The 20,725-nt window shown below is 37.4% G+C and overlaps 1 protein-coding gene across 4 annotated transcripts in view; it reads right to left on the reverse strand.

Annotated features, from left to right (window-relative positions):
- The window catches only part of MAPK8 (mitogen-activated protein kinase 8), a 54,587-nt gene that overhangs the window by 25,165 nt on the left and 8,697 nt on the right, over positions 1–20,725 (reverse strand). For all 4 annotated transcript variants that reach the window (XM_042791208.1, XM_042791155.1, XM_042791251.1 and 1 more), the window contains exon 2: positions 1,640–1,806. In XM_042791208.1, the coding sequence (XP_042647142.1) occupies positions 1,640–1,761 (122 nt within the window). In that variant the 5' untranslated portion in view covers positions 1,762–1,806. The remainder of the gene's footprint in view (positions 1–1,639; positions 1,807–20,725) is intronic.

The following is a 20,725-nucleotide window of genomic DNA, read 5'->3' on the forward strand; positions in this document are numbered from 1 at the left end:
CCCACCTAACCCCAAGATAAGTAATGTCTTATGAAAGAGAGGCAAAGAGTTGGCCAGGAATGACTGCTAACATGGAATTCCTGTACCAGTATTTAAACTTCTGCATCCCCAGTATGTAGTGGTAGCATTAGAGTCTGTTTCAGTATTACACATGGTTGAGCTTTTACACCATCTACTTAACATTTCTCCAAATCAAGTTGGAGCAGGTTTTTTAAAACAAAACAAAACAAACAAAAATCAAACCAACAAAAAAAACAGCCCAAATCAAAAGAATTACACCATATCTCCTCCAGACACGGTCAAAATTTAACCACACGAGGACTCCAGTCCTTCTCAGTGTAATCAGAACAGTTTAACTAAAAAGGCTTCATTTACCACTAACAGCAATTACACAATGACCTGAGAGTAATTACATGGTCCATTTTTGGATCTCAGGTCTAGGAGAGGCAGTAAATTTGGAAAACAGGCAGTAGCGTATGACTGGGAATCAGAACAACGGTAATAACATCTAAAGCTTTTGTAGGCATTTCTGTAGCAACTAAACAAACTCTAGTCAAATAACTGTATGTTCTCATTATATTAACACACAAACAAAACTCAGATCAGTTTTTCTGCTGCTGCTACCTACAGACCAAATAATCTTAGCATTCGAAGTTACCATTTCAAAACCAACTCCTTCTAGAGTACTGGCCTTCAAACTTTCATTTGCTCTAAGCACACTGTTTATTATTAACGTAGCTAAAACACAAATATGAATTAAAAGCCTGCCCATACTATACATTCTCTAAACGCTGCTCAAGACAAGATCAAGATAGTAAAGAAATTACAGGGAAAAGTGTTTGAGAAGATTATGCTTTTCCCCACCTTTCTCTTCTTTGATGTTTCTTTTGTATTTTTATGTCCCTGGTTAGTGTCTTAAGAGTTACAATAAATTGGAAAATCTGCAAGTTGCTGTGCTATCTACACTCTTCTCTAGAACACTCAAAAACCTTGCAAGAAGCTTAAACCAACATTTATCTTTGGGGCAATGTCACTGCACAGGAAACAGTGCCTATAAGCAGCTAGTTATCACCGGTCTTAAAACAATCAGACACTTTTCAGTCCACACAACAGAGATCTTATTCAAGAAGTTATATTGCCAAGTCGTATTTTTCTAACCTGCATCTGGTATTTACATATTATAATGACAGTCAGCATCACAAATGCTAACCGGTATCAGGGACTACTTAGATTATGAAACTAAGTGAAATAGGCTCCTAACAAAACATTTCAAGAAGTAAAAGCATTTACAAGCAGCAAATATTACATAGAGTATTTATGGCTTTTGTTTCACTGTAAACAGTGTGGTTTAGGATTAGGATTAGTTTCTTTATCCAGATTTTTCCCCCCCATTAATTTACAGGACGCAGCACAGCTGGCTGAGTTCGCACAGAAGGTCATCACTTTGGAAGCAGAAAAGGACATAGGTCAAAAAGCAACAGCCCTTGCTGAGGAAAACCAGCCAACAATTACTACTGCCGTTTTGCACATAAAAGGTAGTTCTCCACACTCCTACTTGGTGACATACAACAGTTAAAGGAATCAGAAAATTCTATTGAGAAAACCTAAAAGTACATTTACATTTTAAAAAAAACCTTACCATACTATCCCTTGTGCTCCTGATCCTATTGGTTTTAAGTTTTGATATCGTTTCAATACAGTGAAAGTAGAGTCTCCAATTTCAACACTGTAGAAATTGTTGTCACGCTTGCTTCTGCTCATGACGGCAACTTAGTTAGGTTGCTTCATCCGAATTTTGCTTCTGGCCTGTAAAGAAATAAATTTGAAAAACTAAGATTTTACAACTGTATGTAATCTGATAAAGGGCAAAATTATTTATAATACAAGGAAGACTTCCCAAGTAAGTCTCATATGCAAATGTATATTATTTTTAATGTCTGCAGGAATGAGATGGCATGTGTCTGAAATGTTTTATTCTTAGAAATATTCCCAAGATAGGATTCTAGAAGGGCAAAAATAATAGAAAACCAAAAGTGAATGGATGGTAGCAAAAATCTTAAGACAGCAATGACAGAAGATCAAAAGGCAGGAAGATACATGTCATCCAGAGAGCTCCAAGAGTGCTATCATCCCTTCACACACACACATGCAGCAAGGGAGCAGGGTTTGGACCAGACACTCTCCAGAGGTCCCTTCCAACCTAAATTGTTGCACAATCCTGTAAATACAAGAGTGGTAAAACATCAACAAGTCTTCCAGACATTCCAATCATCAAAATACTCATCTACAACTGCCGGGAATACCTGTCACTGATGTGGAAACACATACGGTCAATCTAGGCCAGAAAAGGAAAACTCTCCTTGTCAGAGATCCTGCATACTAGCTCTTACAAATAAAAGTAATAAAATTGGGGCAAGAGAGAAGAAGAATAAGAAAAAAGGATGTATATTCCATCAAAATGCCCTCATTAAAAAAAGAAAGGCAACATCTCAATGCACATGTCCACAGGAGAAAAAAAATGGAACTCCATGGTGGCTTTTACTGTATCATTTCCTGTTTCTTTGACATTAACTGCATACTTTTCTCTTTACATGGGTTTTGGGTGCAGCTGTAAGAGATGTGTAGTAGAGAAAATTCCTGTTTGACTAGAAGAAGAAATATCTTAATTTATTCAAGAGCAGCAGCATGCTGTCTTCCTTTGTTACTCACTTGAGGAACATTCTCTCATACTATTATTCAACAACCTCAAACAGATTCTTAGCTTCTGCACGCCACAACACTATACATTTGTTAAATTTTAAACAATCTTTGAAAACACAGACAGTGCAAGTGTGGCCTCCACAAATAAACACAAATATTGTACAATTAGAATCCTTTTAAGAATCTGTAAACTTACCAAATTCCACTTTCAACTACCTAACCTGCATTCATTTCAGCTACACAGGTGCAATAAAAAGCACTCAGAAGTTCTAAAAAGGACATATTTTTAAATATTTGCTATATTATAAATTAAAAATGCACTACCTTCATTGGCATTTATTTCAAAAGAAACATCTATTAATCAAGCTCCTTTTCCAAAATACTGTCAAAAAAAAAAAAAAGACATTTCCTGTGGTGAGACGGCAGGGTGGCCCCCCGCTGCCACTCATGAAGATCTACAGTGGAGCAGACACTGATTTATGGCCTGTGTTTTGCATGGATGATCAAGATGACTGTGCCCAAAGATGGCCGGGATCTTGTGGGAAAAAGTAGCCCTGCTGTTGTATTTCAGCACTGGGGGGATTGCAGCATGCAGGGGTGTCCCACACTGGAGCAGCTCAGGAAGGGCTGCAGCTGTGGGAGGGACTCCAGTCAGAGAAAGTTAATGTCCCACGCCGGAGCAGCGTAAGGAAACGCTGCAACCTGTGGGAGGGACTCATGTCAGAGGAAGTTAGTGGAGGACTGTCTCCTGTGAGAGGGGGACCATGCTGGAGCAGGGGGAAGAAGTTCCAGAAGCTCCCCGCACTGAAGAGGGAAGAAGCGGCAGCACTGACTGTAAGCCCCATTCCCTGCCCCTGCACCGCTGGGGGAGGAGGTAAAGATATCGGGAACAGAGCTGAGCCTGGGAAGAAGAGAGGAGTGGGGGGAAGGTGTTCACAAGATGTGGCAATGCTTCTCGCTGTCCTACTCTGTTAAGTGTTGCTAGTGTCTGTAAGAAATCTGTTCTTTTTTTCTTCCCCTAACAAGTCTGCCTTTTGCCTGTGACCATGGGTGATCTGCCCCTCCCAGTCATATCTTGAATCCCAAGCCTGGCTTATTTGTCCCTTCTCATCACTGGAAGAGTGGTGCTCAGTTGCCCTCTGAATTTAAACCACAACACTAAATACCAAAGAAGCTTGTATCAGTGTATTTGCAGTATTGTTAAAGGCTTCCTTCTCCAGTTGATAGAGGAGTCATAACTGGACAAGAATGCTTGCCTAGCACAAGAAAATCTGTATACAAGCTGCAGATCCAGACTATAAATGGTAGCTCTGTACAGTAGATGTAGGCTTACTGGAGGGACCCAAAAAGCCCAATTTCTTAGTAACACACAGCACCATCCCCAGCTTTTTCTTTCCCATCCCTTTTAGCACTACATCTTTGGACTCCACCTCTTTCTCAACACTTTATTCACAGACATACTCACACAAACTGTTGGAATAAAGATGCCCAAGAAATACATAATGACAAAAAAATATCCTGAATTAGGAGAGAGAAAACTTGTTGTGGAAGGTATGATATCAGCCAAACAAATAACTGAAAATGAGAAAACAAAGGATGAAGTCAATAATTCACACAATCTTAGATCTGTTCTTCCTCAGCTGGGGAAAAGAACTATTGAGTTTATCCACTAAAACTGTATTAAGACATAGTGACACTGAATAATGTAGGATTAGCCAGAATAGCTTAGTAGATAGGGCTCTACTGTTTGGTATCAGCACCAAGATAATGAGAGTTTAATACTTCACTTTGGATAATTCCTTGGAAACAAATGCAGGAAGAACAGCTCCTCCCCATCCAATGTTTTCAGACGAATGTTGACACCTTCCCATTTAAAGGTCAATACTTTAAATAGCAAAGCCAAGTGTATAACTGAATTTTCTTTCAATTTGGTAAACTTCACAGGATCAAAGGGTAAAACAAAGCAAGTATAGTTTAAGAAAAGGACCCTGAGAGAGTATTCTCTTAGAAAATAAATTTCTTTATATTAACAGATTTTACATATAAACCATACACGGTGGTATAACCAAGTAAATTTTATTGATTTAAGGCTTTGTCATTTGCTACATGTTCATTACTGTAAAATGTGCTTGGCAATATGTACTGGGAAACTTGTACTTACTAACCATTTTATAAATCCATAATAGTATTTTAGCATATAACAGCATATAAAAGAAGTCCTTGCTTATTCTTACTAAGGTAAAAAAAGGAATTATGTGTGTATTCTGTAATAAAGCTCATACTCCTTTCTGAATATCTCTGAAGTCACCTAGGTGCTGCCTATCACCAATGAGTCTGTCACTGTTCCAAAGAGAAATTAAAAGAAAAAGAAACCACTTGTACACTAAGTCTAAGCTTCATAATTGAAAAGCCTGTACTCTGGACTATTACAGTAGCTACGCTGATCCTAAAAAAATCAAGTTTGGGACAAGGTTTGGTATCTAAATTCCTTCTTTCACTTTAGTTAGCAACTGTATGATGCACAGAGGCAATCACCAGGAAACATTAAGTGCTCATGGTCCATCCTCCTGCACTCTGCAGGTGTCCCTCAAAGCAAAGCCTCCAGGGAAGATGGGGAATCTACCCACGGGCTAGAGAGAAAGTGAAAGCATGAAGGGTAGTTTTGCCTATACATGAGCATTGGTGCCGAAGCATTTGGCCAACAGACAGCTTCAGTCTACAGGACTATAACATGCAGCAGGCCACCCAGCACCAGCCCACCATCTCACTCATTCTAGGCAGTCTCTTCTCCGACAATCTTTGGTTTTAACACTTCCACATTCTGCTGTGCATGTGGAACAGAAAGCTCACCTCTCTCAAAGAGCTGTGTCCTCACCTGCCTTTCCATGCCCATGGAGAATACCAGGCTTACCTAAAGAAGATATGCTCAACTAGGCCTTTTCAAGAGTCAGAGTACAAGATGATTTTGCTCCCCAAGCCTGAAATCAGCTAGAGCCAAAGTTTCTTTTCACTGGACTGCCTGAACAGGGAAAGGAAACATCTCTAACATCTACTTAATAATAAAAAAAGATACATTCAAAAATTCAAATATTTTAAATCTATCTAGCTATTAAAATTTTTTTAAAAGAGAAACTATTCCAACATAGATTCCTAAGGCAATATATTGTAGATATACTATATCACAATTCAGGGCATTTTAAGAGTTACAGTTAGAAAATTAAAATAAATAAATAAATCTGGTAAACTCTCTAGTTCTAAGAATTATTACATTCCTATCTTAATTCCACACACATTACAAACTCCTGCTGTCAATGGTTTAATTATAATTGATTACTTAAAAAAGAATGAGCTAAGTGTTTGAGGGCCATGATTCAGTGACAGTCAGATATAATTAAATGTGCCTCGACCTTGCTGAAAGATTCACCAACTGATGTCAGTCATGATACTTAGAACTTAAAAGAAAACAAAAAAAAAAAAAAAAACCAAAAAAAAAAAACCAAACCAACCAAACAAACAAAAAATCAACAACCAAAAGCAAACAAAATCCCCAATTAGTAAAGAATAAAGAAATAAAATGGAAAAAAAACATAACATTTTAAAAGGCTTTCCCTGCTATTGGACTCTCTAAAATGTTAAAAAACATGCCATACATTGTATCTGAATAATACTGAACAGCCTACAGTGCACTGTCTCTTTCTACTGACAGTTGAAAAACCTCAGTCTTCTAGTTGCCAGTGTACCTATTTAACTTTTTACAAAATAAAGTACAAGAAAGCTTCAGCGAATGCTTCCCCCTTAGTCATAAAACTTGTTAAGTAACTCTTGCTTATAACAGATGTTCTTATAATAGCTGTGGGTATTCTGTAAGAGACCTGACCTACCTGAACCATGCCTCAAACACACCACTACTACTTTGACCCATACATCACTAGCGTTGCAAGACTGTGGAAACTGAGTTTCTCAGACCACTATTTGGCAATATTTCCAAGTCCTAGGAAGTGAGTGAACAGCAAGTCTGAAGAGATGGGTTTTGCAGTGGAAATACTGCTTTTGCAGGAACTATTTACAGGAGGAAGCATGTAAAAAAAACCAGCCCTGCTCCATGTACAGCAAACCCAAACTTCTGCACTTTCAGTAAGGCACTATTTCAAGGAAGAAAGTGATTTATGAAAAAAAAAAAGTTTAAAGAACTCCTGAGAAACTTCAAGTCAGGGTATAATGCACAAGTAAAAGCAGCCAAAACACAGAAGAAAAACCAATACTCAGATAGAACTGGGAAGTTTTTGTACTTCAATATATATTTGCATACAGCAGCTCTGGAGCACCAATCCAAATTTAAGGTTATATCTTTTAAAGACTATTATATGTATATATGTAGTGTCTTGTATCCCAGTGTGCACCAAAAAAAAAAAAAAAAAAAAGATAGTCTACTTTGGATTAGGATGTTCTCATTTACCATTACTCAAGTGTACTGACAGTCAGCACAGTTCAGTTCAAAACATGAGAAGGATGAAGACACTAAGCAGGTTAGCTGAATACATACATTAGTCTGTTGCCCAACTGACTTAGAAATACGGCTCAAAAATCTTCATGTAGCTAAACATATGCTTGAGCACATGCAACCAGAACCACAGTAGTTGGTTCCTTTCCCATCATCCATGAGGTTTTATCCCATAAGCTTCACATGAGATTGAAGTGTAGGCTTATAATAATGACTGAAGCAGAGAAAGAATTCAAAGCACTCCAGATCAGTACCTAGAATAGAAAAATGCTATCAATTAAACAGTGATAGCAAGAAAGAAGAGTGAATAAATAAGGAGAGAGAGGTATCCTGGAGTGAAGAATGAGGACTATCTCTTGCATCTAAATTATCATTCCTTTTTCTGCAGCCCCATGTGCTGTTCATGAAAAATTATCAGCCTCTACTGTGTTAGCAAGAGGTATAGTCTATCTCTCCATTTTAAATGCATGGTCTTCTAGCATAAAACTGACTTAGAAGCTTTAGAAGAAATTAAGTCAATTCTCTGAAAAGCCATTTCTTGAACATTTTATATGGTGAGCTATTGTGGGATGTAAATGAGCCAGTTGGACATAATGCAGTCAGATCAGCACAGACAACAGAGGCCTCGGAACATACATGCACTTTCCCCTTGCCTCCAACGCTCTGGCATTTCATCCGGCCATTACAGGCTCCTCAAACTGAACCAGCCCTCACATCCATCTCCTCTGCACCCTTCATCTCAAAATCTCTTATAACTTCTACACAATTTTGTCCACCAAGCATGGAAAGTGTAAGCCTCTCATCTGATAAGCAAGTTTACTTCAACTCAATGCTTTGCTCCAACTCATCTCAGAACCCACTGTGCTCCGTCTCTTCACCTCTCACAAAAACATCCTCAGAAGCACCTGGTATTGCCCATCTCTGTAAATACAGCTCCCAGAAGAAAGACAAAGCCTTAATTTCTTCCTGTCTGCTGATTTACTGGTGACTAGCCTTATGAAGTCTAGTTTCAAAGACCTTTAGTCTTAAATATTAAACTAAGTCTAAATTTGGAAACTGTCAGACTTTCAAGATTCTTACACAATGTAAGCCAGCAATGTCTTTCATTGAAACATGATTAAGCTTTATCAGCTAAACTTGCCTGCCTGAAATTTGACATTCTGTTCCATCTTCTAGCAATTTTGCAGAAGCACATATGGGAAGAAAAGGAGGATGCAGATTCCTATTATTAACGAGGAAACTAATAATACATTTTTCCCATTAACTGTCAACTTGCCAGAATGCTGTCAACTGTCAGCAAGGGGAGAATCCCACAGAACACTTCAATTTCCTCTCACACATCAACTATTGTGATTTTCCTTGAAAATACCTTGCCTAAGCAAATTTCAACACATGGCAACCTTTCAGTGGCAGCCCACAATTACTCAAAGATACTCCAAAACCGAACCCTAAGTTAGTACTGTGTGGTTTGGCATACTAACTTACTAATTCTTCAGATTGCTGTAAGTAGTATTTACTCAAGGAAGCACAATAAAAATGTTGGAAATTGAAATAACACTATATCCATACAGTAAAGGTCCCCTAGGGGACCTACAAAGCTGTGCGTAAATCTTAGTCTGTCTCCACTAAAAGCAACTAGAACTCAATAGTCCTACAGGATACTTATGATGGTCAACAATTTCCACTCATCACTTTTTTTATACAGTCTGATAAAGTTTAAGTTGTAAAAGTATGGAGGCATTGAACTTTTAGCTTCTTGAAAAGACAAGTAGCATGTATCTATGAAAGTAAATATTATACGTCTAACCTTAAGATGTATGGATATTTAGAAAAATGTTTCACTGACACCCCATTCTCTTTCTCCTCCACACAGGAATAATACCGACAATGAATACTGACCAAATTTCTCCACCCAATTTTAAAATAAGCGTATTTAGAACAGTAATATTTTAGAATAAAAGCAACCATGTATAGCAATGTTTATATACAACTATGCAAACATCTAGCATTTACTTCTGTTTAAAGAAAGGTGTGTGCCTTAGCATTTCTCAACAAGACTGTTCTATATAAACCTGCTGACTTCATGATACCTGTAGATAACATAATGCTGTATTTTAATACTAATATCAAACTTTGTCTCTAATACAGAAAGCACCCAATTTATTAATCAAGATACAACACAATGTATGGACAGTATACAATAAGATATTTTCCAGTACAGCCTAAATATATCAGAGAAACAGAGGATTTAAGGATAGAAGGATGGAGTGGGAAAGAGAGGAGCCAATCCTTTGCTCACACAGCTTTTACTTAAGAAGTCTTACTGCAGGTGCATTAAAAACCTTAGAAATGGCCAGATGGACTTAGACACAAATAAAACAAAAAAAAATTGCAATGTAGAAGTATATAAACAATAGCAACATATGTGGTAAACTTGCCTTTGCAGATCGTGTAAATTGATTTCTTTAGAAGGCAGCGAGAGATGACTTGACGCTCATTCCAGACCCCATTTTATTTAATGCACTTTATGCCTACAATCTATACCACTGGACAGTGATATAAAGGGGCCTCCAAAGTAACAGAGCTTCAACTCAAAACAGCACATTCCCTGTAAATGAGCTTAAAGTGTTAAGAACTAGAGCTGGCACCAGTATGGCTCCGTCGAATCGTACAGCCATGCAGAGCTTGTGGTAGAGACACATATGTGCCCACTATGTCATTTTAGATGGATTTGGGCAATCACACATTTGCTGTTAAGATCAATGCAGGCTCATCTGCACCAGGACATCCAAGAAGTTTAGCTGAAACAGAAGACAATTACAAAAACTTGCCCAGCTCACATGGGCCGCAAAATTTGTATACCTGAGTTAACCACAGCAAGTTTGTGTATTCACAATCAGAATTTAATTGGAAACTTATGTGCTTCCCACTAGACATCTGAGTATTTACCTTCAGTACAGCACTACCACCAAATACTATTTTCCTGGCTACCACGCCTGCTAGCCTTCACATTAACTAAATACCAAGTCTGTGCTTTTTAAATCAGAGATCACTTTAAAAACAAAACGTAATTATGCATAATGTTACTTCTCTCATGCAGTGACCTGAATGCATGCATTCCAGGCATACAGAGGAACTGAAAGGGAACAGGTTTTGTGGAAGAAAGGATCTCTCAGTTTACGTAAGAGCACAAAATATTTAAGAGCTCTTCTGTGCCTTTCCCTCACTAGAGATAGTAACAATTAACAGAAAAGCTTCAAAGGTTGCATTACAAACTGACAAAAAGCACACATTTGAGAGATGTCTCTTCTTTTCAGGCAAAGAAATGGAACCCAAGAGATAATTTTCCCACTAGGGACATGGAAATAGAGTTGGCTAGAATACTGCCAACTTGAAAGGTGGAGAAACATATGCTCTGTACAGTTAAGTCTCCAAGACTGCTTGTTAATTGCTGTTTTATACCTTTACTAGACAACATAAAATGAAAATCTAAGATTCATCCCATGATATAGCACACAATACATTACCCTGTGTGTCCTTTTATGTAAGCAATTATACACATTCAGTTTGTTCCTACTGCAGTGAAAAAGTACAGCTGAGAAGATATTTTCATACCCTAATATCTTGAAATGTAATAAAATGTAAGAAATAAGAAAAATCATAGGCAGGAACAACCATCATTAGTTATAAATTTTGTGTGGAATCAGACTTGGTTTTCATGTTCATGGTTTCTAACGCAATCCTTTCCTAAGAGCAAGCACATATGGGCTTAGTCTTAGAAGAAAATTATGATGCTAAGCCAGCAAACAGTCTTTGGGGCAAGACATGTCTTAGGTACGACACACACACCATCTAGGACAGTGATCTGCCTTCATGTGCTGAAGATCAGGGGCTCCCAAGCAAAACTGTTTTACAATTAAGGAAGAATTACTACAATAGCTGCTGAAAAGTAGGGTGACAGAAGACGAAGATCATGACAGTTAAAGAGATGCAGAAATGGAAAAGTCAATTTTAAAATAAAACAATTGCATACATTAACACATTAATTAGTAATATAATCAGCAATATAAAGACACAAGCTACATAACAATGATGATTCAGTAATTCCAGTTAGAAGAGGATCTAACACTAGCAAAATGAATATTTTGTAGGAATCTGTGGTTGACCTATAGAAAGATAACAGTATTTCAAGTATACACTAGATTGCTACTAAAAGCAAAACAAATGCACGGTGTACATAAAGCTCTTGCATTAATTAACTTTATTTAATTTCTTTGTGAAAATACAGTTCACACATAACTGATTTGTATGCACCATGTGTTTGTGAATACTTGTCTAATTCTCAGCTGTCGCATTTAAAGGCTTCTGGACATCTGCTAAATGGATATGGCAAATAGAGACCAGTTTTCAGATACTTATTAAAACAAATGCTTCAAAGGCTCAAATTTAGGAAAGGAAAGAACAAAAACATTCTGTTTCTTAAAGGTAACTTCATTAACTCGTTCAGTTATTCACAAAAGTAATCACAGTTTTAATGTTTTCAATTCCATAGTGCCCTTGAAACAGAAAGTTATATTCCACTGTACTTCCTTATCCGCATTAGCATTTAACAGACATGGAATTTGGAAAAAGGAGTTAATGTTATCTGGGTGAACACTGCAGCAAGGTATTACTATACCATTATAAATGCTAAAGATCTCTAAAAAGCCTGAAGCTTATTCTCAAATTAAATACTCCCATTGTTGACTATAGGATTAATTTTCTTAACACTCTGCATAGCTTTCAAATTATGCCTTCACAAATAATATGGTTTTAAGTTGCCTAAACTACTGCTAATGTTGATGTGTGTTTAATGAGGTCTCTAGCTTGTGTGTAATTGATACGGAAGTGCCTCGCACATCATCTAACGTACATCTGTGTTATAGGAGTCCTCAGTTTGACTTACGCCACTCACAGGAGGAGTCTACAGCTTGATCTCAGGAGCCATTTTCTACAGGCAACTATCAAACAAAACCACAAATATACCGCCATGATTCTTGTATACCACAGGTCTGAAGTGCAGTGCAGGTACATTTCTTAAAATAGCAGCAATACATTTTAACATATCTTTTGGCCACTAGAAAGTCAAACTTCACTAGTTACAGTTTCAGTAAAGCAAAGGTGCCTATCAGATCTCAGTGTTCATCCAGAAGAGAAGTACTGAGGTAGAGGAATCCTGTATAAACTCAACAAGGGCACATTTACATTTCTATCTCATGACTTCCCTACCCCTTTCAAGTTCAAACAGAGAACAGTAAGTTTGCCCGAAGACAAGAGATTTAAGACACATTTGATTTGTTTAAACTTCAGGACTGTTATGTTTTCTTTTTTAATACTAATTTTTTGCAGAAAATTCAAAGTCAACTTCTTGATTTCCAAGAGCCTGTTGAATATTTAACAATAAATAGATGGCTTTCTTCACTAAAGGTGGTAATTTCAGAAAAGACGACAGGTTCGGTATAGAAAAATAAATATGGTTTTAAAGAAAAAAACCTTCTGAGTATTGCATAGCAAAATGAAAGTTAAGAGAATATAATACGAGCTGTTTGTACCAACGAATTAGCTCAGTAGTTCAGGAAACATCAATGCCAGATTGAAAAATCTGTTGGGAAGACTTAGAGCCCTTTCTGTTAAACTAACTCTGTTCTCAGTACATTTTACAGGAAACAACTATTCAGAGTCCTAAATTAATAATGCATGAAATTCATTAATACTAATGCAATCTTTTCAGTGCTTTAAAGTTGCAGTTTACAGGTTCAAACAATGGCTCTAACCTCATGCTCCAGGCAGATCACATGAAGACTTTTCCTAGTCATCTAGAAAACTAGATGGAGTTTTCTTCATGTATTTCTGTCATCTCATCTAAATATTAAGACATCAACCGTAACCTGAGGAATCTAAGAAGAAGCGGAGAACATACAGGGAAATAAACCACCCCCTTCTCCACTCCAGCAACCTTTTCTTGGCCAATAATCACCTTATTGCAGTTTCCATAAAAAGATCACCTAATCGAATGCAACTGCAATCAGCTAAACTTAATTCTGCATTCCAAAAATCACTTGGAGGCCCAGCCAGTGTCAAGGAATTGTCTACCACTGAAACAACACAGGCTTGCACAACAGCACCTGCACTCCATACTGAATTCCAATTCAAGCCTCTACAGCAACAACCTCTCTCATCTTTAGAAAAGTAACATAAAGAAATTCATAAAATTAAAATGAGAACTGGCTTTACTATTAAATAAAAAACAATATGTATGTGGGACGGTTGGGAACACAAGAAGCTCTAAGCAAAGGAGGAAGCATGTCTTCCATTTGACAAGGAAGATCAACAAATCACATTGCTTGGAAAAGAGTATTTACAGAAAACTGATTTTGTAACTACTCACAAATATTTAAAATTCAACTTCTTGTTATGAGTTCTTAACCAAGTAAACAAAAAGTCTATACTTATCTATCAGTTGTCAATAAAAATTCCCTTAGTAAAATCTAAAATTCTGCTAAATTTATTACTTTGTGTTGTCTACATGAACATTCCAAGGACCTGCTATCACTTATTGAAAATGGCACTCACAAAACAAGTCTGATAATCTGTCTTTAACCTCCACAATTGATGTCTTTCCCCAAATCCCAGTTCTGTTTGGAACAGACAATTAATCCTATTACCTCACATACAGGGAGCTTTCTTACAACCATCATCTCCACATGTAAGTATAAAAGAAGCACAAAGGACCTCAAGAATCATGAGGTGCTTTGAGTCTGCTCCCAGATTAGTAGTGACCGAAGGTAGGAACTCAAAAGGAGAAAACTAAGGAATTTTAAGACTGAACATGCTTCACGCAGTCACTTCAGTGTTCACAAAGAACCTTTTGCAGATGAGATACTCAGATGCTCTAAACCAGGTTGCTTTCTTGCTACACATACATCTCCCCAGTCTTTGGGTTGCTTCTACTCTCTAGTCCCATACTTCTCTCTACAGACATAACAGTACGTACTATCCATTCCTTAATTCCTTTTCTGTCTCAAAAATAATTGCATTCTATACTCTGGCAAGCCCAGCTTCAAGGCCAACCTCCCCCATTTCCAGCTTCCAGCAGAGGCTTTCCTGTGCTTCCTCACAGTGGAGGCAGTTCCTTGAATCCTCTCAAACTCCAGACATTGCGTTTTGCACTTAGGCAAGAAACTGTGTCTCCCCTGTAGCTCTTTAAAAATGTCAAAGCAGCCTGGACTACCCTGAAAAAAAATAATCTTTCTAACTGCCAGTTACAACTGTGGATTATGGAAGAAAAAACTGCAGTTTTAAAATTCAGAAGCAAAACAAGTGTTTTTCCAGATCCTGATTCATAGCAGAAGTATATATTTAAGATCTACTAAGGATAGTATGAAGACAACAAGAACAGCAAAGGGGAACCTGAGTTAGCAGAGGAAGATTGAGGTTTTTTCCCCCATCTGTAAAATACACAGTGAGGAACAGGCAGGAGACCAGAACCCAATTGCAATGAGGATGAACTAATCTTCTAGGGGGACACCAAGGCTATCTCCAGAGCTGCTGATAAATGCTAGTCAAGTTCTCAGTCATTCAGAGAAGTTCTTCAGCAGACACCCAGGCACAGTGCTCTGTTCTTCTCCCTTGCAAAAATGGGTGAACTTTTATCCTTATTGCTGTTATAGTAGAATTTGAGAGGCAGGAAAGGAGAAAATTTCATAGAAACACAATCAGTAACTTTTTTATTTTCCTCCCTTTTAAAGTTACTTTTAGTGAGCTGCCTGCAATTTAAATCTTTCCCAGCCTAATATTTACACATTTCATGAACTATAATGCTCAAGCTGGGTACTGTGTTGTCCACTGAATAAAAATAATTTTAGTGTGTTATGGAAAGGGGCAGAATGTTTCCATAAAATTTCACAGCTACTGAACGCCAGCTTCCAGCTTAGGGACAGACTAGAAGTTGTTAAAAGAAAAAAACACATATACAAATAAGGTTAGCAAGTGCATGTTTAATTTTTCACCTTAATTAAAAAGACCTGCTCCTTTTCCTACTCTCTTCAGTTAGTGAATGACCCCCACTGAGGGGCCATGACAACAGCTGCAGCACCAGGGCAGAGCACAGGGAGACAGCCTGATCTACAAGCACCACTAGCACTTGGGAGCTTCCTTGTTTGCTTTGGATGGAGGGAAGGCAGGCAGAAGAGAGTTACTACTGGCAGCCAGTCAAGGATTTCACCAGGGAAGGGGAACATACTTATTTCCCAAGCAGAACTCTTCAGTAGCAGCTTCTGGCAAATTCAGACCCTTGAGTTTTCCTTTTTTGTGCTATTCCTTATCCTCTCTCAAACAAGGCAATTTCACCAAAGCTGAGGACACATTCTACGGTGTCACTGAAGCTAAGATACCCTAGGAATTATATTTGAAGGGTTAGTCATAGAGGTAGGAACTTGAAGCTGGCATGTTCTCTAGCACTGCTCCTGTCAGACTTAACCAATCAATACCATAGCAACTCAGCCAAAAGTAGATGTTTACACAAAGTAGCGTGTTATTTTGGGAACCTCACCCAAAATGTTGCACAAACCATGATAAGCAGTTAATAATAAAACCAGGAAATAAGCTTGACCAGTTAATTTTCAACATTATGTTTTATGCACCAGTGCTTGAATTCCCTGCATCAAACTATGTTCAAATACAAGATAAAAGCCAGAAATAGCAATCAGTCACAGGTTGCAGTCATCAGTGCCAAAATGTAAACAGCGGAACCTGAAACTGAGGAAACCTGAAGCTGGAGAAAGCGAGCAGCACTCAGTGATTTTTGTATTAGGCAACTGGAACTTAAGCTTTCCTGCTTCCGTGTCTCAGGTAATTTCAAATGGTCTAATATAATGTCAGAACTAACAAACAATTCAGAGATTGTTTAACAGTAAAGAAAGACCTACAACTAGCAGTAACTAAATAAAGACTGTAACTATTGAGATACTGTTATTTGTCTAGAAATGCGTAGTATAATATCACATCCAAACACGTAGAAAGCCACAAAACCAATTCCTGTTCCAAACATTGCTCCAGCTGAACCATTTCCTACCACTGCTTGGCTAGCTGGCATGGACAGAACCACCAGAGCTCCAACAGCAATTTCACAGTCTGCTCCCCGTGGAGCGCAGGTGAGGCCAACATGTCCACATCACATTTTCCTCAGAAGCTCAAAGCAGGCATTTATGCAAACCAAGAATCAAACAGTTTCTAAAATGGTTTAAGAAAACGCTACTCCTGAATGGGGATCAGCAGCACCAACTTCAAATGCTGAAACTGCATTCACAACTTTTGAATACCCTCTATATAAAAATCAACATAGAACTGATATGCACATTTCTAAAGAGAAGTCTCATATTGTGAAGCATCTCTTATGAAACATCCAAACTAAAACAATCAATATAATTTCTGCTGCTTCTAAACATTTGTTTTGTTTAATATCGAACCAAATTCAGCTGAGAACTGAATCTTTTACAGTCAGATAACCACATCATACACCTTGCACAAGCAAGAAAATTAAGAACCAAGTAACAAATATACACACAGTAAATTATTCACAACTGACGTTTTACAGTGATTGTCTCTTCAAAATAGACATTTTTCTGCTTTTTATCAATAAAGCTGTTATTGAGAGGATTTCACTTAATCCACTTTCCTACTCTTGCACCTCAGTTCGTCTACACTCTAAAATATTGTCACATAATGCCAGTCTACAAGATACTGCCCTTCCACTACAGAAAACAGTAGCATGTAATAGTAATTTATGAAGAGTTCAGATATTGTTTGTTAACAGCACAGAGACAGTAAGAGATCACCACAAAGCATAGAAAAAAAAACCACGTGGGATTGCATGTTTCTATTTATCTTCTACACACATATTACCTAAAACAGTCAGATAACTGACCTCGCTTCTGGCACTTTTAGAGCTACTCAGTTTTATCTCCCCTTTATGACAGTCACCGAAGTTGTTGGTCATAGAAGAAAATTATCCACAGACTTTTGGTTTAGGTCCTGCCTGGCAATTAGGTAAAACACGTATGATGGACTCCAGCAGCTCTAACTTTGTAACATGGGAAGCTGAAGTAAAAATAAAGATTCGGAAAACAGAAGAATGAGAAGTCAAAATATAGAGCATGATCTAAAAATCAGATTTCCAGTAGCCTGAAGGCAAGGAAAGAAAGAAGCATAAGTGAATGCATGCTATCAGATCCCTGAAAAGATAAGAAGATTTGTGCTGGCTTATCTACCATTCCTTCAGCCATCTCCCTCTCCTCTAAGGAAGTAGGAAAAAGTCTGCCAGTTTGTGGCAGTGGAGATGATACCTGACACTTCATCATCTGTGAATATTAAACACTTGGTGCCATCCAGATTTTCTGGTTTCTGGAATATATTTTTTTAAAAGGTGCATATTCTGAACACAAAGCAATCTCTAGAGAACACCACCAACATAAACATTAAGAACATCCTGAAAACTGTACTAAGTTATGAAGTTTAAGATTTACCCAAACTTCATCTGAGGCTTACAAGTTGATTTTGGTGACAGTCAAATCAGCCCTGGTTATCCAAATCAGCAACATATAAAACAGCAGCATATACAACCTCCCAGCACTTCTCATGGTCAAGTCGATTCCTATAACACAACCAGCTGCTCTGGAATACCACTGCACCCTCTCTGTAAATCCTTATATGTGGCCAATAAGCACTTATTTAACACACATAGCCCCACCATGCTATAAATCACTTCTGATTTAGTTTATTAGTGTGACAGTCTGCTACTATATGGTATCCTGTACTGTAAGTTTCCTAGGGTTTTGTATTTTGTGATAAGGTTATATATGACAGAAATTAACACAGAAGTTGCACTGTCAAATGATGTATTTGTAGTGGAAGATACTGCAGAGTTTCTCTATTCTTAAACAGTCTTTTTTTTTTTTTTTTTTTTTTTTAAGAAGTGATTAGACACCAGCAGAGATTCTTTAAGTATCTTCCTCTTTAAAATAGGTTTCAGATTCACATGCCAGTAGGATGTAAATGAGGCAGACAGACTGCACTATGCGATATTAAACAGCCTGTAAACTGGCATTTCTAACACTGAAGAGTCTCACCTTACCTTTCCTCTCAATTTTTTCTTTTATGGACTCCTGAACTGTGACTTTAATCACAAATAGATTTAATAGGTAGTATTTTTTAGAACAAGCATTATCAGAATGAATAGTGCTACATCTACAAAAAGAATTACCACTCTGCAAACACTTTGCAGTACTACATTTCATAGGAGAATATCTCTACATCTTCTCCAGTGTAATGTCACATGAAGCTCCGCTACAGATGGTTCCATGATGAATCCTATTATCACAATGTATGAAGTAACACTTTGCCAAATGTCTCTTGCAGGTCAGTTTTGCCACAGAAATCATAAACCGGAATGGTTCCATCAAAAGAAAACTTGTGTAATTCTACAGTTTGGTAAAGAAGATATTATGACAGCAGATTAAAAGACTATTCTAAGCAACGCTCTCTTTTTCAGAAATAATAGGATAAGGCAGGGATCTTCCAACTCCTTAATCCTTTTTCAAATAAAAGATTATACAAAAGGACAGTAGGTGGGGAGAAAAATCAAGGTAAACATTTTTTAAAAGGCTTAAAATATCCAGGCTTATGGCAGGGCATCATCTGTCACTCCATTTTTTTTTTTTAAACAACATTCTTAAAATCTGAAATCATTGAAAATTCAGTGAAGCAAGACTTCAAAAAGCTGTCCCATTTCAAGTACCAAATTCAACTGTGTCAGAAGTGCAATCTGAATGCATGCTGCTGGACCCAGAAAACAGATTAAAAATCTCACTTAAACCATAATCCTGCCAAATGACTGGGACTACTGCATTCAAGGGAATGCTATTCTATATTGCTTTATATACCTCCATTTTGTGCAGTATGTCATGGCCCATTCAACTTTTTCAGGTACTTGAAAAAGTTTAACTGTAATCTAACTTAACTTCACAAGAAGAGAATAAATCATTAATCTTGACACTACACTGTTTCAATTAACTACCTAAGGGACTGTTAATTCTAACCATACCACAAAAATTTGCCTGCGTACGCTTTCTGCCCATCCCATAACCACCGGCCAAGCAGTAATATAGAACAAACAGGCAAACTATGGGCAAAGTAAATCAGTAAATACAACTCAGAGTGCTTCAATGAGATCTGCACAAGGTTAGAAGCAAAATCCCATTCCGGGATTACTCTGGGGTAGGGGAAATGCTTGTTCTTTAACCTCTTCTTGTAGGGGAAGATGAAACATATGGAAACTAAATGTTTCAGCAGAAGAAACAGTTCAAAAGATTCTCTAATTCTTTTAAAGGACACAAGCAAACGAAAGATAAGAGGTGACCTAAAATACTCATTAACTATCTGTGATGAAGAGGACAACAGCTACAGAACATTAGGGAAAGCAAGGAGTTTCATAACACCTGTGAAAAAAAGTTTTCAGAATGTCTTTAAACTACATTTAAGAATCACATTACTAGTTCCATAAAAAAAAAAAATAATCTTAAAATATCTTAAAAATCCAGTTGCAAAAACTTAGAATCCAATTTTGACTGTGATACTTTCACTAATTCATGTATTTATCTTTTAAATACAAGCAGACTAATGTGCTATGAAATCCTGTCTAAAATATTTGGCATAAAATACCTCAGTAATAAGAGCTTTAAAATGGAACAAAAAACTCCAAAACATATTACAACCTCAGCACTGACAATTCCTTCACAGATACTTCCTGTAATGCAGTACAGTACTTTGCACAATAATTTACTGGGAGTGGGGTAGGAAGGCAGGCAGTACATTTCCAAATAAAGGCTTTACTTTCTAGGTAGTTTGTAGAATATGACACCAACCTACAGGATTCATTACTAACAGCAATAGTCTGTTCTGTTGTCCCATTTTTCCTAGACTTCTGTAGTACCTGATGCTCTCTCCTAGCAACAAAAAAAAAAAAAATTCCTAAACCAGAAGTTCCCAAACTAGGAAGTTTGAGATTTCTCAATTTTAAACAAGAACAAAAAAAATCCCGTCAGAAGCACTGCTGTGCAACGTACACTACTGCTAGTGTCTATGCACAGGAAGAGTTGCGATGAGAAACTTTCTGAAGAAAACCAAGAAGAAAGAATTTCAAACAAATCTAAAGAGGGGGAAAATTAAGAAGCTGTATTCACATCAAGATTTTCCAATTTCCCCACAATGCCATTCTAATATTAATGAAACACTTATGTCCAACGTAATCTTATTAGAAACTGAACTGTCTTTTTTTTACCCCATGTCAACATATAAGTGGCACAAGAATCTTGCAATGCTACAATTTAAAAAACACCAAAAGAAACCCTAGCTATTGCTCAACCAGAAGGAGTTTTGCATTGCAGCAACTGTGCAAATGAAAGTCACTTGCTGTTGGCAGGCTTCACT

The sequence above is a fragment of the Tyto alba genome, unplaced genomic scaffold (assembly GCF_018691265.1).
Source record: "Tyto alba isolate M040663 unplaced genomic scaffold, T.alba_DEE_v4.0 Super-Scaffold_1, whole genome shotgun sequence".
NCBI lineage: Eukaryota > Metazoa > Chordata > Aves > Strigiformes > Tytonidae > Tyto > Tyto alba.